Here is a 19,814-nt window from a genome sequence, read left to right on the forward strand (position 1 = left end):
TCCTGACCTAGCTCCTCCTTCACCTCTCTGAAAAACCCTTCCTCTTCACCTGGCAGACTCCTATTCATCCTCCAAAGCCCGGCTCCCAGATCCCCTCCTCTGGGAAGCATCCCTTCACCCCTCAGGCACCATCCTCACTCCCTGCTCTGGGTTGAGACTCTCTCTGCCTGTTTCCCTCTCCAGCCTGATTGCTCCCTGAGGACAGGGACCTGGTCGATTCTACACCACAGACACCAGCAGAGGTTTGATTTGCACATGGGCCTGGAGAAATGCTTGTTCAATGAATGAATGAGTGAATGAATGCCGATTTCCCATATCCTCCTGCTACTCACTCTCTATCCTCTCTCCCATGCTCCCTTTCCCTGCCTTCATACCACTTACCCATATTTAGAAATGTCCCATTAATTTATTTCTAACTTGTCTATGATGTCTACTCTCTCCACTGAGTTCTCAGCTCTGTGAGGGCAAGGGCCTGGCTTTCTCAGTCACTGCTGTATCCCCAGCACCTAGTGCCTGGCACATAATAGGTGTTCAAGAAACATGTTGAATGAATGGAGATGCCCTGGGAACACTCATCATGATCTCATCTTCCATTTGGCAACTGTCGAGTACGTGCCAGGCTCTCTTCCCATGTATGATCCTATTTATTCTTTCCAAGAGCCCTATGCTCTAAGTAATATTTTCATGACCATTTTTCAAGCGAAGGAATGGAGGCTCAGAGAGGTGAAGTGATTTGCTCAAGGTCCCGTAATTAGCAGAGGGACTGGAGTTGAAAGCCAAGCTCCACGCCCTCAGTCTTAACTGCTTTGTTATTCTGTCTCTCATGGGGAGAACCCATGACAATTATCACGCCGGGGCAGAACGGGGGTCCTGCCACTGAAAAAGCCTTAGATCTTTGCAAAATACAGTCTTTTGTCTTGTGAAAGTCTAGGGGAGAACAATTCCTGGATACTCTCCTCTGATGTTATGGGCTGCTGGGTCGCGTGGCGCCTCCCCTTTCAAGTTCACATGTTGAAGTTTTAACTGCTCCCCCCTCCCCCCACTGCCTCGGAATATGACCTTATTTGGAAATAGGGAGGGTCTTTGCAGATGTAAGTAGTTAAGATGAGGTCATACCAGAGTAGAGTGGATTTCTAATCCAATATGATTGGTGTCCTCATAAAATGGGGAAATCTGGAGACAGGCACACATCCAGGGGAACATCACTTAAAAATGAAGGCAGAGATGGGCTGGTGCATTTATAAGCCGAGGAAAACCAAAGATTGCCAGGCAGCCACCAGCAGCTAAGAGAGAGGCAGGGGACAGATTCTTCCTCACAGCTCTCAGAAGGAACCAACCTTGCAGAGACCTTGATTTTGGACTTCTAGCCTCCAGATCTGTGATTTCTGTTAAGCCACCCAGTTTGTGGTACTTTGTTACGGCAGCCTTAGAAAACGAATACACATGCCTCTGGGTATTTAAAAGTCTGGAGGATTTATGGCGGATGTTATAGCCTATTTCTTCCCCATGGCTGGGCTAATGCAGGGGTGGAAAACACAAATGCCTCTGAGACTTGGCTGCAGCTGTGAATAAAGGCAGGAGACAGCAGGCTGCATGGGGAACGTGTATGTCCCATATACCAACTATCAATTATCAGCTTCATCTTTAGACAAAACCTTCCCTATTCAAATCACGGTGTGGTTTCTGTCTCCTGAGGGGACCCTGACTGGTGTACCCCATTTGAAGGGGGCATTTGCTTCTCATAACCAGCTGACCATGGGCCTGGAAAAGACAGGCAAAACCGGATTATTCAAAAAGAGCTGCAAGTCCAGATTTTAATGTAAAATCTCCAGATTTTTAAAATACTGGTAATGACTTTGGAAACTTAAAAAAATGCTATGCATACGTGTCTTGGGTTGGGTTTGGCCTCTGGGAAGCAAACTCAGGACTCCTGCTCTAATTTTGGTGATCGGATTACGTCAGCTGTACAATGGATAAACAAATTAAACCCGCTGTTTGGACAAATACCCAAGAATCAGTCGGGGTGAGGTACGTCCCTGAGGCTCTCAGTCTTGTGGTCATGAAGATATCAAATGAAGTTGAAGACCTCCATCCAGCCTCCCTCTCTCCCATCCCCAGCAGAGGGAACTCAGAGGGTCTGGTGGTGTTCCCAGTCTGAAGCAGGAGGAATGGTAGAAGTGTGACAAAGGAGACAGCCAGAAATGAAAAGGATGCACGAAGTCAGCCAGATGGGGCTCTGAGACTGGTAGCCCAGGGCAAACCTTTCCACTTCTCCCTGCCTCAGTTTATCCCTCCAGCAAATGGGTAGGTTTGGCGAGATGGGGTAGGTGAAATCTGCCACAAGCCTGTCACATCACAGGGCTCACTGAGGGTTGGCTCCTCTTCCCAACCCCCACCCCCAGAAGAATTGACTTTTTGAGGTCAAGTATCATGTCTTAATTCATAGACACAACGGAACAGCCCTCTTAGTGTTGTTGGGACACCGAAGGGAGTTAATCCAGGCAAAGCGCTTAGAAGAGCACGTAGGACACAGTAACAATACATGCCAGTTACTGTTATTATTATTATTACTACACTATTTTTGGATACAGATAATATAGAACGTGTGATATACTATGTATTATTAATATATTATATAATGTATATTGTATAATATATATTATGAAATATACTATACATCTCTATGCATCTCTCTTTCCATATATATGCATGTATATACATTTGACCCTTGAACAGCACAGGTTTGAACTGTGCAGGTCCACTTACATGAGAATTTTTTTCAATAAATACATACAGTACTACACTACCCGCCATTGGTTTAATCCCCAGATGCAGAACCACGGATACGGAACCGCGGATACAGAGGGCCGACTACATGACTTGAGCATCCAGAGCCTTTGGTATCCACGGCGGGTCCTGGAACCAATTCTCTGTGGCTACTGAGGGACTGAGGGAAGACTGTACATATATACAAATATATACGTTTATGGAAAGAGGCACATAGAGGTACATAGTATATTATAATAATATGTATTATATAATATAGGTTGCAGGAATCCTCTGCTGTAAGTACTATTTTTATCTCCATTTTTATAATATATAATGTAATATATACACGTATATATCTATATACACATATACATACACACACATATATACATGTACACATATGGCTTGGCTCACAGCAAGTATTAAAAAGTATCTCATCCAGTATTAGCAAACTTAGGGTCCGTATTGCTTCTGTATCCTCCTGGTACCTAATATAGTTCTTGACACCTAGTAGATATTTAGAAAATGCTCTTCTGATAACCCCAGCCCCAACTGCTATACCTGACCTCTATTTCATGCCAGGAAATGTCACCTCTCTACTTAACCTCTAAATCGGTACATCCTGTAATCGTACTAGAAAAAAATACTGAAATCCCAGTTCTGCCCCTTCCACGCTGAGTGACCTTGGGCTGGACGCTTTCCCTCCCTGAGCCACAAGGTTCTCCATCTACAAAATAGGTGGCCTTTCCACTGTAAGGTTCTGCCCTGCGTGAGGCTCTGATCCCAGGCACAACCCAGACCCCGCCCCGGAGCCTCACCGATGCTCTCCGTCTGCAGGTAGCACTTGCTGCCCAGGCAATATCGCCATAGGCCCTGGTGGGCGAAGGCCCCCGACAGCCGGTACTGCATCCAGTGGTCTGTCGCCGTGGCCACCACCAGGAGGATGGTCCCCACCCAGGCGCAGAAGAGGCCACCACCCATGAAGCTGTACATGGTGATCTGTGGGTAAGAGGAGAGATGGAGTCAGGAGCTGGATTCCCATGTCCTGGGAGAGAAGGGACTGGGGGTCTAGATTCCTAGTCTGAGGGACGAGAAGCTGGGGCCCTAGACTTCCAGATCCTAGGTGAGGAGGGAGCTGGGGGGCTGGGACATTAGGTCCCAATGAGAGGACGGAACTGGGCACCTGGATCCCTGAGTCTGGGGGGCAGAGGGAGCTCGGGATCTGGACTCCTGAGTCTGGGGAGTCTGAGAACCTAGACCCTTGGGTCCTGGGGGGAGAAAGGGGCTGGGGGCTTAGATTTCCAGGTCCTAAGCCAGGAAGGGGCTGGCCACTGGGACACCAAGTCTTTGGGGGATGGAGGGGGCCGAGGGCCTGGACTCCCAGGTTCAAGGTGAGGAGGGGGCTAGGGCTAGGACCCCACCAAGTCCCTGCAAGAGAAAGGAGGCCTGGCCGCCGAGATTTAGGGGGAGGAGGGGCCCATGGCTCCCACGCCTGGTCCCTACCTGAGGGGCAGAGCCTGCCCTGAACCCTCCGTCTGCCTCGGACCCTCTGTGCCGACTGAGCCCAGTCAGGTCGCTGGCCTCTCTGCTCCCAGGGTCTCCCAAATCCCTTAAGCCTCCCCATACAATGGTCCCATGGCCCAGCAGCTTCCAGCAGGCAGAAGTGCAGAGGTGGCAGACGCCCCAAATGGAATTCGCTGAAGCAGGAATCCAGGCCCTCCCTCCCCGCAGCCCCTGGTCCCACCGGCCTCTCTCTGTGACCCTCCCAGCCACCCTAGCACCCTTTCACAGGCCTCGTTCCACGGCACCCTCGGGGTCAGCCCAAACTGTGTAAGCACACACAGACACAAGACATAGGGACACTCGGCCATTTATTGTTCAACCCGGCCCCGCTCCCCCAAAGGCAGGAAATGGGGTGGGGCTGCAGGTATCTGGATATGTTGGGCCAGTGGGGTTCTTTGCAGGTGGGGTCACAGGGCATGTCACGTTTGGGGCTGGGACAGGAAGGAAATTGAGGGCGAGGCGGGGCTGGCTGGGGTTGAAGACAGGGCTGGAGTGCAGGAGAAATCAAGGACGAGGACTGGTTGGCCTTCAGGTGGATGGGAATGAGGATGGGTCGGGGCGGAGATGGAGAATGGAATGGGGGTGAACGGCTGCGGGATGTGGGATTCAGTGTGGCCGTGGGATGGGGCTGGCAGAGGCAGGTGGGAATGGCTTTGGGGTCAGGAATGGGCCTGGGCATGGTTGGAGGAGCCCTGGGCATTGAGAGTGAGGTGAGTGTTGTCGCTGTAGTTGGGAACAGTGTAAGAAATGGGAAGAGGCTTGGGTTTGGGCATGAGGTTCAGGGTTGCTTCCCTGGCTTGGGATCCTATGTCAGGTCTGGGTTTCACCAGGTGACTCGCAGGACCCTCTCCTGAGGCTGTGGTTTGACAGGAAGAGGGGTGGGAGCAGGATGTTTCTTGGGTATCTCTGGCAGGGCTGAGGTCACCCTGGGCTCCGGGAACACCCTCCTGGTGACCCTCAAGGGCCCCCTCCGGAGTCCAGGGTGCAGGGTCCTCAGGGTCCTAGTACTCGGCCTCCCAGTCATCAGCAGGCGGCGTCTCCAGGGGCGGCTCCAGACCCTGGGCGTCCTTATTCCCGTCCTGGGCAGGTGGTGTTGGTGATGGCAGCGTCATCAGCGGGCTCTTGGGGCCAGCCCCAGGGTTCCCCCCCCAGCCACTCTCTGCCTGCTCAGCCCTCCCAAGCCCCCATTGCCGCTGGCCCTGACCCCGGCCTGGCCTGCGTCGGACGTCCCTGCCCCCTCGTCCCCTGGGCGGCCTCTTGGCGGTGCCCGGCTGGGTGCAGCACGCCTGTGGGGCGCAGGGGCAGGAGGGCAAGGACTGCTGAAGCGTGTAGGCTCCCATCAGGGCGCTGTGCAGGAGGTAGGAGAGGGCATCCAGACGGATGGGGACAGTGACAGCGGCCAGGCTCTCAGGGAGCCCCAGGTGGGCTGGATCTGGGGTGCCCAGGAGAGAAGGGTACAGGGCTGGGAAAGGTGCAGGCGGCCACGACTCAGTCCCTGGGGAAGGCAGGTTGTTCCTAGAATGACAAAAGGACAGGTCAGTGGGTCTCCCCATCTGCATACGCCTTCCCTACTGCAGCGTTTCTGCTTCCCGGCTTCTCCCAGGAGTCCATTTCTCCCCATCCTCAGGACTGAGCTCGCCTCTGACTTCGCCCCTTTCTCTCTCTGTTTCTTCCCGTTTTCTTTACAGACAGACAGACAGCTCTGCCAGAGCTTCAGCATCCCACAGAACACGGTTCCCATTCCAGGCTGCCTCCCTCGCGTTGTGTTTGGGCAAATCATTTTCCCATTCCGAACCTTACTTTTTCATACCAAGAGATAGCTTCTGGTGGTATCAAAGGTGCTTATTAAAGGGCTGGGTCTGGGAAGTGTTCAATAAATGTGGACAATTATTATTTCTCCAGCCCTACGGCTGTGTCTGGCATCTTCAATTCTCCTGGTTCCTTCTCGAAATTTCTCTGTTCCACAAATATGTTTCTAGCTCTCTCCCTATTTCTAAGCATCTCGCTCAACTCTCTCTGTCACTAAGATTGTCGAAGATTCTGTTTCTGTGTGTTGATACCCAAGACTTTTTTTTTTTTTTTCCTGATACTCTCTGGGTCTGTTCAACTCTCTGATTTTCTCTATCCTCCCTCATTCTGGGTGTTTGTGCTCCCCGCGGGAAGTCTTGCGTCTCTCACCCCTCTGGCCCAGTCCCTTCCTTTTGCTGTTCCATCTTCACCGGGGTCTTTCAAGTCTTTTCTAGCACCCTCGCCACGACTTCTCCACGGCCCAGTGAGGGGGGAAGCGTCTGGAAGAAGATGGGTGGGACTTTGTCAGAAAGGGGGCGTGGTTTGCGGGGCGTGCCGAACCGCAGGAAAGCGTGCAGGGCTGAGTTCGCGGGGTTCCAGTGCGTCGACCCCACGTATCTCAGGTCGCAGACCCCGCCTTCCGGAGACCCGGGAGCCGGGCGCTCGAGCCCGCTTCTCCCTCAGATCCAGGAGTGCAGGCCCCCGGCCCCTCCCCTCTCAGACCCAGGAGTCCAGGCCCCCGGCCCCTCCCACCTCAGACCCAGGAGTCCAGGCCCCCGGCCCCGCCCACCTCAGACGCAGGAGTCCCTAGCCCCCTCCTCTCTCTCCACCTGTATTCCTGGGCCGTGTCCTCAGGGGACCCAATGGTGTTCTTTAGGACTAAAGGGACATTTAGGGAAATCTGGACATTGGGAACTCCCGGGGGCGGAGGGGTTAGTAGATGGACTGGCAATCTTAGAGGCCGGATTTCACTCTAAGCCCTGTCTCTGGCTTAACTTTGTGAGCTTAAGCCCTTTTAGTCTCTGTGCTTTTGAGAAACGGGGCTAATATTACCTTCTAGGATCCCGTGAGGTTTAAAGGATGTATCGCGTGTGTAAAGCAGTCAACACATGATCTGGACTATAATAAGTCTCAACCAATGAGAGTTTCTTATTGTTATTGCTGGTGGTCGTGGTAGTATTTTATTGAGAAGCAATAGTCATTCTCAGATCTATTTATTTAAGAAATATTATTCAGTGCCTGCTATATGCTTCGCTCCAGGTTGGGGACCGGGGATTTAGCCCGGGACAAAATACATGCACGCTAATGAAACTTTACATGTTGGGAGAAAAACACACAAGACACAGTACAGTTCCTATATGCAGGAGGGCTGTGAAGGTGTAAAGACAGGACAAGTGATATAGAGGCACAGGGGGCAGAGGGTTATTTTATTTTTTTATTTTTTGGCCACGCCACCGGGCATGTGGGATCTTAGTTCCCCGATCAGGGATGGAACCTGCGTTCCCCTGCAGTGGAAGCTCAGAGTCTTAACCACTGGACTTCCAGGGAAGTCCCCCATGGGCTTATTTTACATAAGATGGTTAGAGAAGGATACTGTGGGATGGAGTCAGCTGACCTGGGAGTTGATTATTCCCAGCGGAGGGACAAGCAGGTGCAAAGGTCCCTCAGGGTGAAACAAACGTAGTGTTTGAGGGACTGGGAAGCAATAAGCTAGGAGGAAAGGGGCAGGTCTATTTTTAAAATATATATATATTGAAAATTTTGGAATACCTTCATATTTACAGAAAAGTTACAAAGATAACTTTGTAACTCACCCCGATTCCCCTCTTGCTATCTCCTTACATTATCGTGGAACATTTGTCACAACTAAGAAACCAACATGACTCTTAAGACTCTTCACTAAACTCCAGACTTGATTTGGATTTTGCCAGTTTTTCCCCCGAATGTCCTCTTTTTTCTGTTCCAGAATCCAAGGCAGGATCCCATTGAGTCATCACATCCCCTCAGTCGCCTCTGTTCAGCAGCAGTCTCTCAGTCTTTCCTTGTTTTTCACAAATTTGACAGCTTTGAGGACTACTGGTCAGTTTCTTCTTTTTAACAAACTAGGGGTCCATTTTAATGAATAATTCCAATTTATTCAGTCTTCATTTCACAGAGGTTCAAACTGTGCCTCAGAGAGGCTAAGTAAGTTACTCAAGGTCACAGAGCTCGTCAGTAGCACAACTGGGATTTGAACCCTGACTCCAGAGTCTGTGCTTAATGGAGACACAAGTAGGAGCCAGACTATATAGTACCTTCTAGGCTGACTTTGGAATTTTTTTTTTTTTTTTTTTTTTAATTCTGGAACATTGAGATGACTTTGAACATTTGTAAGCAGAAGTGTGACATAATTTATGTTTTAAGAAGAGCACTGTGCCCGCAGTTTGCAGAGTGGATTGTGGTGGAACGCAAGAGTGGAAGCAGGACGCCTAGGGAGAATGCTGCCATCCTCCAGGCATGGGTGGTGACGGCTCCAAGGAGGGTGGGGGTAGTGGGGATGGGAAGACGTGAATAGATTTAAGATGTGTTGTGGAGGGAGAGCCATCGGGATTTGCGGCAGGGCTGCTGGACACGAGTAATGGGGAATCAAGGATGATGCAAAGTTCTCAACCTGAGCGGCGCCTTTGAGTATGAATTTTTTTTACAAGAAGTTCACAACATCCCACTTTAAGGATGAGAAATCCGAGACTAGCTTTCGAGTTCTGTGCTGGATGATGCTGGTGACGCCGAGATGATGCAGAACTGGTGCCTGCTCTCGAAGGGCTCTCACTCTAGAGAGGTGGGGGACAGACACAGAGATGGACAACATCCTGGGGTGATAGGAGCCGGGACACGGGGAGGAACAGGACAGTGAGAGCCGGAAGCGGATTAAACGTTGCCTGGAGGCAAGGAGGTGGAGGGGGAGGTCGGGGGCCAGGAAAACATTGTTGCTCGCTTGCAAGGCCTGGGGGAGAAGGTCGGAGAGGTTCTGGGGTTTTTTGGTGTTTTGTTTTGTTTTGTTTTGTTTTGTTTTAGAGGAGGTGGCCTTTGGGCTAGGTCTAGGGTGAATGGATATTTGATGTAGAAGAAACGGCGCGAGCAAAGCCTAGGTGGTTGGAATCTAAAGATTTTTACCAAGAAGCCTGGCTTTCCTTTCCTGGCGACTATGATTAGCATGCAGGTCTCATCCATCCGGTTAGGAAGCTTATGTCGAACAGGGCTCCGAAATAAGGGTTCGAATCCTCGTTCCGCTTCTTACTAGCTCTTGACCTAAAGTAAGCTAAGTCTCTGTTTTTTTGCGACATAAAACTCAATCCCAGCGTAACGGCACTGCTTCTGGTTTTGTTCTGTTACTGTTGCTCCGGCTTCTGCCGTCAGGGTCCGACCTCGCCACTTACCATGTACCTGGCCCTTTAAGGCCCTCCTCCCCGAGCTGGGAGAGCTGAGGCGTGTTCTTGCGCCTCTAATGCCCTTTACCCAGCTTTCAAAATTGACAGGCAAGTTCTGAAAAGTGACCAATCAATTCCTGAGTCGGGAGGGAACGAAGGTTCCGATTTGTTGGGGAAACGCCTGCAGCAATAGGTTTGAGCCCCTCCCACTCCTCGTTACGTGGAACAGCGCGAGACGTAAGCCTCAGCTCTGATTGGCGGGTATGATCACGTTGCTTCCGCGTCTCCTCTCTCTGTCCGTCAAACCCGAGGGAGGCGGGGCTAGCACCCTCGCTTTTTGATTGGCTACGTTTCTGAGCGCGTCTGAGCGTCTGAAGCCCGTGCACCGCAAAGAAGAGTAGCCCCCCGCAAGCCGCAACTAGAGAAAGCCCACGCACAGCAAAGAAGACCCAATGCAGCCAAAAATAAATAAATTTTTAAAAAGTTACTGACCCCTGGTCAAACCTGTTGTCCTAGCAACATAATCTTGCAATTTCCCAGGTCAAACAAATTTTGAAGGGTCGTTTGGCAGGATTTGGGGGCAGAGAGAGGGAAACAGAGGCCCCTCCAGCATTCTGCCCCCCTCTAAGTTTATTAAAACGAATTCAGGACCTGCAGTGGTCATCCCTTTTAGGACCTGTCTGAGCTTGAATGTCACTTCTGCTATTTTGTTGTGTGAACCTGTCCCCCTTGAAGCCCCTATAAAATGAGGCAGTTGTACAAACTACCATGTATAAAATAAATAAGCTATAAGGATATGTTTTACAACACAGGGAATAGAGCCAATATTTTATAATAACTATAAACGGAGTATAACCTTTAAAATCTGTGAATCACTACGTTTACACCTGAAACATATAATGTTGTGCATCAACTATACCCCAATTTTTTTAAAAAAGTTTAAAAAAAATGAGGCAGTTGCATTGGTTGATCCTACTCCATGGGTAATTCAATTACTCTGGGTATACTGGCTTCTGGTGGCCAACTTCAGTGCTTGCAGCTAGTTCAGTTTTTTATTTTATTCAGTACACAGAGGCACTGGCACAGTTAGGAGGCAAAACATGTCAGCGTGGGCCTCCTTACCATATCATCATATGCAGTAACTACCAAATCCGGGCTCCGGGGGTGACTATGGAGGAAAAACACATAACACTTAGGACACAGTGAGCACAGCGCTCTTTTTTGCTACCTTCTTCTTCAAAGCTATTTGCATCCCACCTGCAGACTGCAGCTCCATGGCTCAGCCAACTGGGCTAGTCAGTTAATACCTTACACAAGCCGAGAAAATTTAAAACACTACAGTTGCCATTAAACAAATGTAAGATGATAACTTTCTCTATTCTTCCGAATCAGAGAAGGGCACCCACCATACATAACTCATCGTACTTGATACTCAGATCATCGTACTTAAAGTCTGGGTAACGGTTTACAGTTTATAGAGTGCCTTCATCTGTGTTCTCTCTTTTTCTTAAAAAACATGTTTTTATTGAAGTATATTTGATGTACAATATTACATAAATTGCAGGTGTACAAGAGTGATACACAGTTAAAAATTTTTTAAGGTTATGTTCCACTTATAGTTATTGTAAAATGTTGGCTATATTCCCTGTGTTGTACAATATGTACTTGTAGCTTATTTTATACCTAAGAGTTTGTACCTCTTAATCCCCTCCCCCTATACTGGCCCACCCCCCTCATCTGTACTCTCTTATTCAATCATTATAACAAACCTTCCAAGTAAGGGTGTTACCTTCATTTTAATACATGGGGAAATCGAGGCTCAGAGAGAGAAAGTCACTTGCCTACACTTATTCTGATTAGTAAGTAGTAGAATCTGGACACAAGTGCAAGTCCTTTGTCCTTTCCATATACTCACCTGCCACCCCTCCTTATCAGGTCCCCTCTGCTCAACAAGCCACCAAGAGGGCAATATAAGGTCATGACCAAGAGCCTGGGCTCTGGAATCAAATCTTACTAATCCTGGGGCTTTGGATGTGTCTGTAACCTTTTCGTGACTCAGTTTGCCCAACTGTATAATAGAGATAGTATCTGTATAAAGGAACCCTTGGAAAATTCCAACTCAAAATCTTTTTCTTTCTTTTCTTTGCCTCTTTATCTAATTGCATTTACCCTTCTAAGGAGTAGAGACATCCCCTCCACCCCCACTCCCCCACCATGGTCTTAGAAAGGAAAAAGAAAGATCAACAGAGGCCAGCTTCATGGACACAGCCACCAGCTAGCCTCTCTTTATATCTGAGAGGACTGACCATCCTCACGTTCTGCCCTGAGTTTTGAGTCCTTTTCACTCAAGAGCGCCACTTCCGGAGGGATTATGAAAAAGCGGGCAGAGCAGAGTCAGCCATGGGTGGGACCCCTGATACTGCCGACTTCTCCTGTGTGTCTTTAGATAAGTTAATTCACCTCTCTGAGTCTCAGATATCTTCCCAATGGAGATACTCTTAAATCTTACACCACAGTTAGCTCACAATGTGATACACAGCAGGTATTCAAAAATATTAATTTCCTCCCTCTTACTATTAAACTGCCACTCAAGTCTCCTCGCCCTACAAGTCCTCACCCTAGAAACCTTCCATCTAGTCACAGAGCAGGTCAGTGTCACCTTGGCTACTCTTGAACTCTCTCTGGACCTCCGCTTCTGTACAAATAAGTGGGTGAGTTTACATTACATGAAAATTCCACAAACTTTTCCTAAACCGAAGGCTAGCTATCTTAGGCTTGGCAGGGCAACGACTCCACTCTGCCTGAAATCAGCCATGGACGATACAGAAATAAATGGGCATGGCTGCACTCCAATCAAGTTTTATTTATGGACACTGAAATTTGAATCTCAAGTCATTTCCATGCATCATAAAGCATCCTTCTTTTGATTTTCCCCTTAACCACTTAAAATGTAAAACACACTCTTGGCTCACGGGTGGCAGCCGCCCAGACTTGACCAGTGAGGCTGGCAGAGATGAGCGCTTGATCATCTTTAAAGGCCCTCCCACCACTGAGAAACTGAGACTGTGAGTATTCAGCCAGGGCGGTGCCGAGGTTTGTCAGAGGAAAAGCTTTACCTTGCTTAGAATAGTGTATTTGGAGAAGGCCGCTCTGGAGACGTTCATCAAGCCGCTCCAAAATGCTAGGATCTGGGATGGGATCATCCCATCCTTGGACGATGAAACGAGAGAGAGAGGGAGACAGAAAGACAGACAGACTACACTCTGTTCTCCTCTTCCCAATTGTTCTGCCTTTCTCCCCGGCCTGGATCCAAGTCCTCCAGCCCAGAAGACGATCAGTGGAACTGGATTTCAGCGTACTCTGCGTGAGTATCCTTGGGCCTCTGGGTGTCCCATGGTCTGAGGCCTGGGAAGTTGAGGACAGCATAATGGATCTCCTCCTGGTTGTTCTCTGATTCTGGGGCTTGAGTGGATGATTTGGGTCCTGGACAATTGTGGGAAACAAGATAGAGCTCCTTCTGGTTCTTTCTGGGTTCCGGGGGGTGAGCATCTGGAGCAGGGGCCCAGGAAGGACTGCTTGGTTTGGCTTTCTGTTTCTGAGCCTACGGGAAAAATGACCATCCTTCATTCATTCATTCAACAAATACTTGAGCCCCTACCACGTGCTAGGCACCGACTGAGGAACTGGGGTTACATCAGGCAGTAAAACAAAGACCCTGCCTTCGCTGAGCTCGCCTTCCATCTCGCGACAGGAACAAACAATAAAGACAAGTCTGTGGTTAAGCCTCCCAGCTTGTGGTTCTCTGCTATGGCCACCCTAGCAAACTAATGCAGATACGCTGGTGTGACCATCACCACATGACACCGAACTGCTCCATCATCACAAACATCTCCCTCCCGCTCATCATCCTTCTCATCATCCTCCCATCCCGAACCCCTCGCAACTACTAACCTGTCCTCTATCTACAATCTTATCATTTGAGAGTGTTATATACTCGGAATCCTGTGCATGTGACCATCTGAAATTGGCATTTTTCACTTTTTGTTTTTTCTTGGTCCCTAAGCTCTATCCAACCAAGGGGGGAGAAGTGCTTTGGATGGATTTGGGCGGAGACTTGCAGATGGATTGATTGTGGGGGCGATAAAAAAGAGAGGAGTAAGAAATGACTTAAAGTCTTTAGGCTTGAGCAGCTGGGCAAAAGTGCTATTTGCTCAGATGCAGAGGATGGAGAAGGGCTTTAAGTGGTGCTTAGTCATGAGCTTGGTTTTGGACAGGCTAAGTTTGAGATGCCTATTAGACATCCACGCGGAGACGCTGCCTAGATAGTTGGCTATGAGTCTAGAGTTCAGGGATGAGTCTGGGAGATGTAAATTTTGGAATCATCCGCATACAGATGTTCTCTCCTGAAAATGCCCAGCATTTACCCAACACTTACTAGGTGCCTGGTACTGTTCTAAATGCTTTACAAGTAGAAAATGAGCATACTGAATACCCAGAATGAGCCTACGTGGTCGGCACTACTATTATCCCCATTTTACAGTTAAAGAAATCGAGGCACAGAAAAGTTAAGTGACTCATCCCAGAACACACGGTGAAGAAAGCGGACAGGAACCCAAGCAGGCTGGCTTCAGAGCCCTACCCTTAATCATCGCTAGGACATACCGTCTCTCAGTGATATTAATCATTGGTGACATCATCAATTTTACTTAGTAATGTCGTTGGTAGTAGTAATAATGGAATAGCTGCTACCTATTAGGCAATAGCATGTGTTGTAATCCTCAAACCGACTCTCGAGGAAGCAATAGAGGCTCAGTGGAGGGAGCGATTTGGTCAAGGTCTCAGAGAGGTTAAGTGCCAGAATCAGGATTCGAATCCAGCACCCGGGCCTTTTCCACTGCGATGTCGTCTCTCGGGCAAAGGGTGAGGGTGGGGCTGGGGAGGAGGGTATACAGGAGTCAGGGAAGGGGAAAAAGAGACAGCTTGTTGGGACCACTCACCAGGGGGCCAGTTTTAGGGACCACGTTGATGTAATCCAGGAGCGTGCTCCTCCGTGAGACCCTGGACCTCGGAGCCTCTCCCGGGGCCCGGGCCGGGGCCGGAACCTCTGCTTGGGTCCACTTCTTCCTCAGAGCCCTCGCGCTGAGGGAACACCCCGCCTTGGTGTGCGCCCTCGCCCCGCCCCCCTTTCCACGGGTCCCAGATCCCACGCTCCCCCCGTCGCTGGTCCTGCTAACTCACACGATCAGGATGAAGCAGAGGAAAAGGAGGGTCATGAGGCCAATTCCTAGAAATATTCCGCTGGAGAACGCTTTGGAGGCGAATCCCTTCTCATCTGCACGAGGAATCGGTCAGCCATCTCTGAGCCCTTCCCATCCCCGTGGGTCCTCACGTCCACCCGCCACTAGGCGCTCAGGCTTCCGGCTCCCATTCCAGAGGTTTTTTTCCTAGAGCCCCTTCCCATCGACTTCTTGGAAACCGCTACACCCCAGGCCCAAGTGTCAGGCTTTCCGATTTAATTTCCCCCTCCGCATCCCCAGCCACTCCCAGCTCCTGACCCAACCACAGGACCCTGTCGCTGTCGCTCTCAGCCCCCGCCTCCGGGGGGCGTCCAGTTGGCCCCTGACCTGGCAGCAGCAGGACAGTGGCGCTCTGGGCCCCGTGGACGTTCAGGGCCTCGCAGCCGAGTCCGAGGCCAGAGCTGAGCCCGTCGCGGAGGCTCAGGGAGCTGTTGGCCCAGGGCCCAGCCGAGCTGGAGGTGACCTTGAAGGAGGCGTTGCTGAAATTCCCCTCCAGCAGCCCCTCCCCCAGCCGCCAGCGCAGGGAGGGGGCCGGCTGGGCTCGGGAGGAGCAGTCGCAGTGCAGACCCTCATCCTCCTGGGAGCAGGAGGGTCCCAGCAGCTGCGGGGGGTCTGTACGGAGGGAGGTGAGTCAGCGGTGCCCCTCCCCTCACGTGGGCCCAGGTGTCCTGCCCCCAGGGGTCCCCGCACTCACAGACCACGGAGAGGCTCAGAGAGGTATTCTGGGAGCCCAGAGGGTTCTGAGCTCGGCAGGTGAATTCTCCTTCATGCTCTGTTTGTATCTGAGGCAGCTCCAGGACCCCAGGATCTGAGGGCTGGGAGGGGCTCAGCGTCTGTCCCCCTCGGGCCCAGCTCAGCCGGGCTGGGGGGTTGCTGTCAGCGACACAGAGCAGCTGCAGAGCCTGGCTCTCCGAGATGAGAAGGGATGAGCTGTTTTGCAGAGCCTTGAGGGCTTTGGGGGAAAGTGCAGCGAGAGCTGGGGGACGCTGAGGTCTCATCCCTCCCGCCTTCCAGGATCTAGTTGGCCTCTCCAGTCTCCTCTCCTGGCCCGCTAGCTTGCTTTCGTGTGGGTTCCAAGGCTGGAGCCTCACACCCTAAGGAGGTTGACCCAACGTGTCTGGGCCTCGTATCCTCAGGGGAGGCTCAGTGTCTCAATGGGACGTGCCTGGGCTGTTTGGTGGAAAGAGCTCAGACAGCCTCAAGCCTCGGGAAATTGATTCAGTGAAGGCACCAGGAAATGGGACTCAGGAGGCTTCTGTGGAGGAAAACCACAGAGCACAGCCATGGTGAAGTGAAATGGGCTTTGAACAGAGTGTGTGAGTGCGTATATGTGTGGTGCGTATGTGTGTGTGGCCTGTATGTGTATGCCCATGCGTGTGTAGGTGCATGTGTGTATGTGTGTGTGTATTGCATGTGCATGTGTGTCTGTGCATTTCTGTATGTGTCTGTGTGTATGTGTAGAGATGTGGATGTGGATATGTGTGTACGTGCATGTATATATGTATGTGTGTGTATGTGGATATGTGTATTGAATCTGTGTGTGGACTAGCGCCTGGGAGGTGGGGGAGGGAGGGTGGTGATTTTTATCCTTGCTCTTCCCGTAAGTGATGGCATTCAAGCCCTAATCCCACCCTCTCTGCTTGGAGGTGGTCCCAGGAGCTGGACCCAGCCCTGGAGAAGTCCTTTCCCACCTGTGACATTTCTGAAGCAGAGGTTGATGCTGAGGTTCCACGGAGCATCTAGGATGGAAAGATATGGCCTTGCTTCAGAGCTGAGCAGTGGGATGGAAACTGACCCAGCACCCAAGGAAGGAAACCAGGAAGGGGGCATGGTTGTCCTCATGGCCTCTCCCCACCTCGGCTCGCAAGGCTCAGATCCATAAAAGAGTGAGCTGGCCCTCGTTCTATCCCTGCCCTCTACACACACACACACACACACACACACACACACACACAACCCATTTCCTTGGGAGACCATCACTTTCATGTTCTCTGGGGCATCTGAAACAGAGACAGGGTACCTGACTCTAAACAAGCCAGGGGTTTCCTTCTGGGCAAAGTGAACGTCCCTAGGGGTGAAGGGCTGGGAGGGGGAGGGGAGTTGAATCACCCACTGAGTGGTTCTCAGATGAATGACCCAAGGGAATAGACCGGTAAGAAGGGCAGGTCCCTAAGATATTGTGATTTATAACACAAATAGGTATTTGATCTTTGTTCCTCTTCCTGGCACAGAGCATCTAAAACTCTTGGATCTCCTGAATGCTAGGTAAGCGTGATAAACGTGCCTTCTTATTTATAACAAACCCCTTTCCACCACTCCTGAGTTTATGTTAATGAAGTCACTTTTAGAAGCGCCCAAGGATGAGGGCTTGTTGCCAGGGGAACCAACCACGGATTAGAGCGTTAGAACTTTCAGTCCCACCCCCCCTGATCTCTGAACAAGGGAAAGGGGACTGGAGATTGAGTTCAATCACCAATGGCCAATGATGTAATCAATCGTGCCTATGTAATGAGGACTCCATAACACCCCCCACCCCCCAAATGGGGTTGGGAGAGCTTCCAGGTTGGTGAACACTCGGAGATTTGGGGAGAGTTGTGCCCAGGAAGAGGGCATGGAAGTTAGATGCCCCTTCCCCATACCTTGCCCTATGCATGGCTTCCATCTGGCTGTTCCTGAGTTATATTCTTTTATAATAAACCGGTAATCTAGTGAGTAAAATATTTCTCTGAGCGGCTCTAGCAAATTAATTGAACCCAAGGAGGAGGTCATGGGAACCTCCAATCTATCGTTGGCCGGTCAGAAGCACAGGTGACAACCTGGACTTGTGATTGGTGGCTGAAGCGGGGGCGGGGCCAGTTTCCAGAAACTGATCCCTTAACCTGTGGGATCTGACGCTATCTCCGGGTAGATAGCGTCAGAATTGAGGTGAATTGTAGCACATGCCACTGACGCTGGAGAGTTGCTCGGTGGCGTGGGGAAATCCCCCGCCCCCTCCCCCGCGCCCACCGCAGTCGGAGCTGGAACTAGAATCCCTAGCCCCATAGGCCTGGGGTTCCGGGTTCCCTAAGAGCTCTGGGGCCCTGCCCTCAGCCCCCTCCCTCCTCCCCGCCCCTCTCCCCCAAACCAGGCCCCTGCTGGTCACACTCACACTGCACGGAGAGTTCCAGGCTGCGGCTCTGAGAGCCAAGCCTGTTCTCAGCTCGGCAGGTGTAGCGACCAGCATCCTCAGCTTTCACCCGGGACAGCACCAGCTCCAGGGTTCTGGAGCCCGAGGGGTGGGACCAAGAGAGGATTCTGTCCTGCAGGGCCCAGCTCAGTGTGGCAAGCGGCATGCTGTCAGCTGTACAGAGCAGCCGCAGGAACTGCCCTTTCTGGACTTCCAGATGGGGGCTGTTTCCCTGCGGCTCCAGGGCTGCAGAGAGAGAGAGTGCGCAAGAGAAGGACTGCAAGGGGCAACACCACTCCCCCGCCCTCCTGACACCCCCAAGTGGCCCTCAGTACCTGATACATCGGTCTGGGAAATGCTGATCACCAGGTCTTTGGGGGCATCTGTAACAGGATTTGGAGCTGGCTTTGGGGAGGAATGAGAGATTCCCCACCGCCAGAGAGAACCCCCTCGGGGAGAAGAAAGTGTGACTTTCCCCCGGGAAGACAAGTGACAAATGAGCGCCAAAGGTGCGCTTGTGGACACAGGTCCAGGCGGCATCCCCATTCCCCCTCCCTGGGCCGAGGCAAGCGTCGCTAGACTCCACGCCTTCCTACCCACGAATCCGCAGAGAGCTGACCATCATTGCCCGGCTGCCTCTCTCCACCTCCGCATCCCCCGTGCCTGTTTGCACACCCTGATATCCTTCCCGCCACCAAACTCACAGGCCACGTTCAGTAGGACGGTGTTCTCTGTGCTCAGTCCCTTTCTGGAGACGTCCACTCGACAGGTGAGCTTAGTGCCGTGGTCCTGGGGTCTGGGTGTGAAGGTGAGGGCTGAGAGGTAGGAAGTTCTTGGTCTGGCCTCGTGGGAGGAGACGGTGGCCCCCCTCCAGGAGAGAGTAGGGGCTGGGCATTCCTCAAAGGTCCAGTCAAACATACAGATGAGCGTCACCTGGTGCCCAGGCTTCAGAGTCTCTGGGATGTAGATCTCTGGCTTCTGAGTCAGGGCTGGGATGGAGGGAGAGAGGGTGGGATGCTAGACCCTGATGGGGGTACCCCCGGGGGTCCCCCGTGGTCCGTTCCCCATAGCCCCTCCCCAGTATGAGAAGGGGGGAGGGGGGTCCCACCCCATTCCAGCTCGAGCCAGTTCCGTACCTGTCACCTCCAGACGGAACTTGTATTCCATGAAATTATAGCGCACGTAATGGCCTCTCTCCAACCGATAGAAGTACAATGCACTGTCCTCCACGTGTACATCTCTGATGAGCAAGGAGCAATTCTGTCTGGCATCGCCAAGGAGCTGGAATCGGCCTCGGGTGTGTGTTTGCACGTCTTGATCTGGCTTGTTTGTGGCCACTGGCAGACCACTGTCTGTGGCGGTCGGGTCTCTGAACCAGAAGCCGTAAGCTGGGGTGGAGGAACTCCAACCTCTTGAGGGATAGGAGACGGAGCAGGGCACGACCACGCACAGGCCTTCCTGCACCCTCACCAACTCCCGCACCTGCAGCTGGAAAGCTGGATCCTGAGCCCATGACCCTATGGGGAGACAGAGAGAGGCTCAGGCTGCAACCCCAGTCCCGGGCCCCTCCTGGCCCCCCACCTCGCTCACTCACCGGCCCACAGCACGGCTAAGAGCAGTGGCAAGAACATCTCAGGCACTTGGACCTGCGCTGGGACACGCTCATTCCCCAGACAGTGTGACTGGCACTGGGCGAGGGCAGAAGGCGGAAGCTGAGCCCTGGTGGACTGATGCATGAAATGAGCTTCTGATGCTGAGACCCACACGACTCATTTTCCTTTTCTGGACTCTCCCCACCCCCATGTCGCCCACTTGAACTCACTC

The 19,814-nt window shown here is 51.6% G+C and overlaps 3 protein-coding genes across 4 annotated transcripts in view; all 3 read right to left on the reverse strand.

The window, feature by feature from the left end:
* The window catches only part of LIM2 (lens intrinsic membrane protein 2), a 6,124-nt gene extending 1,838 nt beyond the window's left edge, over positions 1-4,286 (reverse strand). Inside the window, exons 1-2 of one of the 2 annotated variants that reach the window (XM_007463402.1) lie at positions 4,273-4,286; positions 3,453-3,768 (exon numbers count right to left, since the gene is read on the reverse strand). In XM_007463402.1, the coding sequence (XP_007463464.1) occupies positions 3,453-3,762 (310 nt within the window). In that variant the 5' untranslated portion in view covers positions 3,763-3,768; positions 4,273-4,286. Of the gene's footprint in view, positions 1-3,452; positions 3,769-4,272 lie in introns of those variants that run through there. The other variant, XM_007463403.1, reaches the window with a different exon arrangement.
* Positions 4,287-5,333: 1,047 nt separating this feature from the next.
* Positions 5,334-6,545, reverse strand: CUNH19orf84 (chromosome unknown C19orf84 homolog). Its single transcript, XM_007463401.1, has 2 exons — positions 6,511-6,545; positions 5,334-5,847 (listed from the first exon to the last, which is right to left on the reverse strand). The coding sequence occupies exons 1-2, from the start codon at positions 6,543-6,545 to the stop codon at positions 5,334-5,336; spliced, it is 549 nt and encodes a 182-aa protein (XP_007463463.1).
* A 6,316-nt stretch (positions 6,546-12,861) lies between these two features.
* On the reverse strand, positions 12,862-19,636 carry SIGLEC10 (sialic acid binding Ig like lectin 10). The gene is made up of 12 exons (XM_007463400.1): positions 19,585-19,636; positions 19,127-19,507; positions 18,695-18,979; positions 18,326-18,373; positions 17,973-18,236; positions 16,777-16,824; positions 15,519-15,776; positions 15,152-15,436; positions 14,766-14,859; positions 14,630-14,666; positions 14,525-14,599; positions 12,862-13,128 (listed from the first exon to the last, which is right to left on the reverse strand). The coding sequence occupies exons 1-12, from the start codon at positions 19,619-19,621 to the stop codon at positions 12,862-12,864; spliced, it is 2,079 nt and encodes a 692-aa protein (XP_007463462.1). The 5' UTR covers positions 19,622-19,636.
* Positions 19,637-19,814: the final 178 nt, after the last annotated feature.

The sequence above is a fragment of the Lipotes vexillifer genome, unplaced genomic scaffold (assembly GCF_000442215.2).
Source record: "Lipotes vexillifer unplaced genomic scaffold, Lipotes_vexillifer_v1.1 scaffold802, whole genome shotgun sequence".
NCBI lineage: Eukaryota > Metazoa > Chordata > Mammalia > Artiodactyla > Lipotidae > Lipotes > Lipotes vexillifer.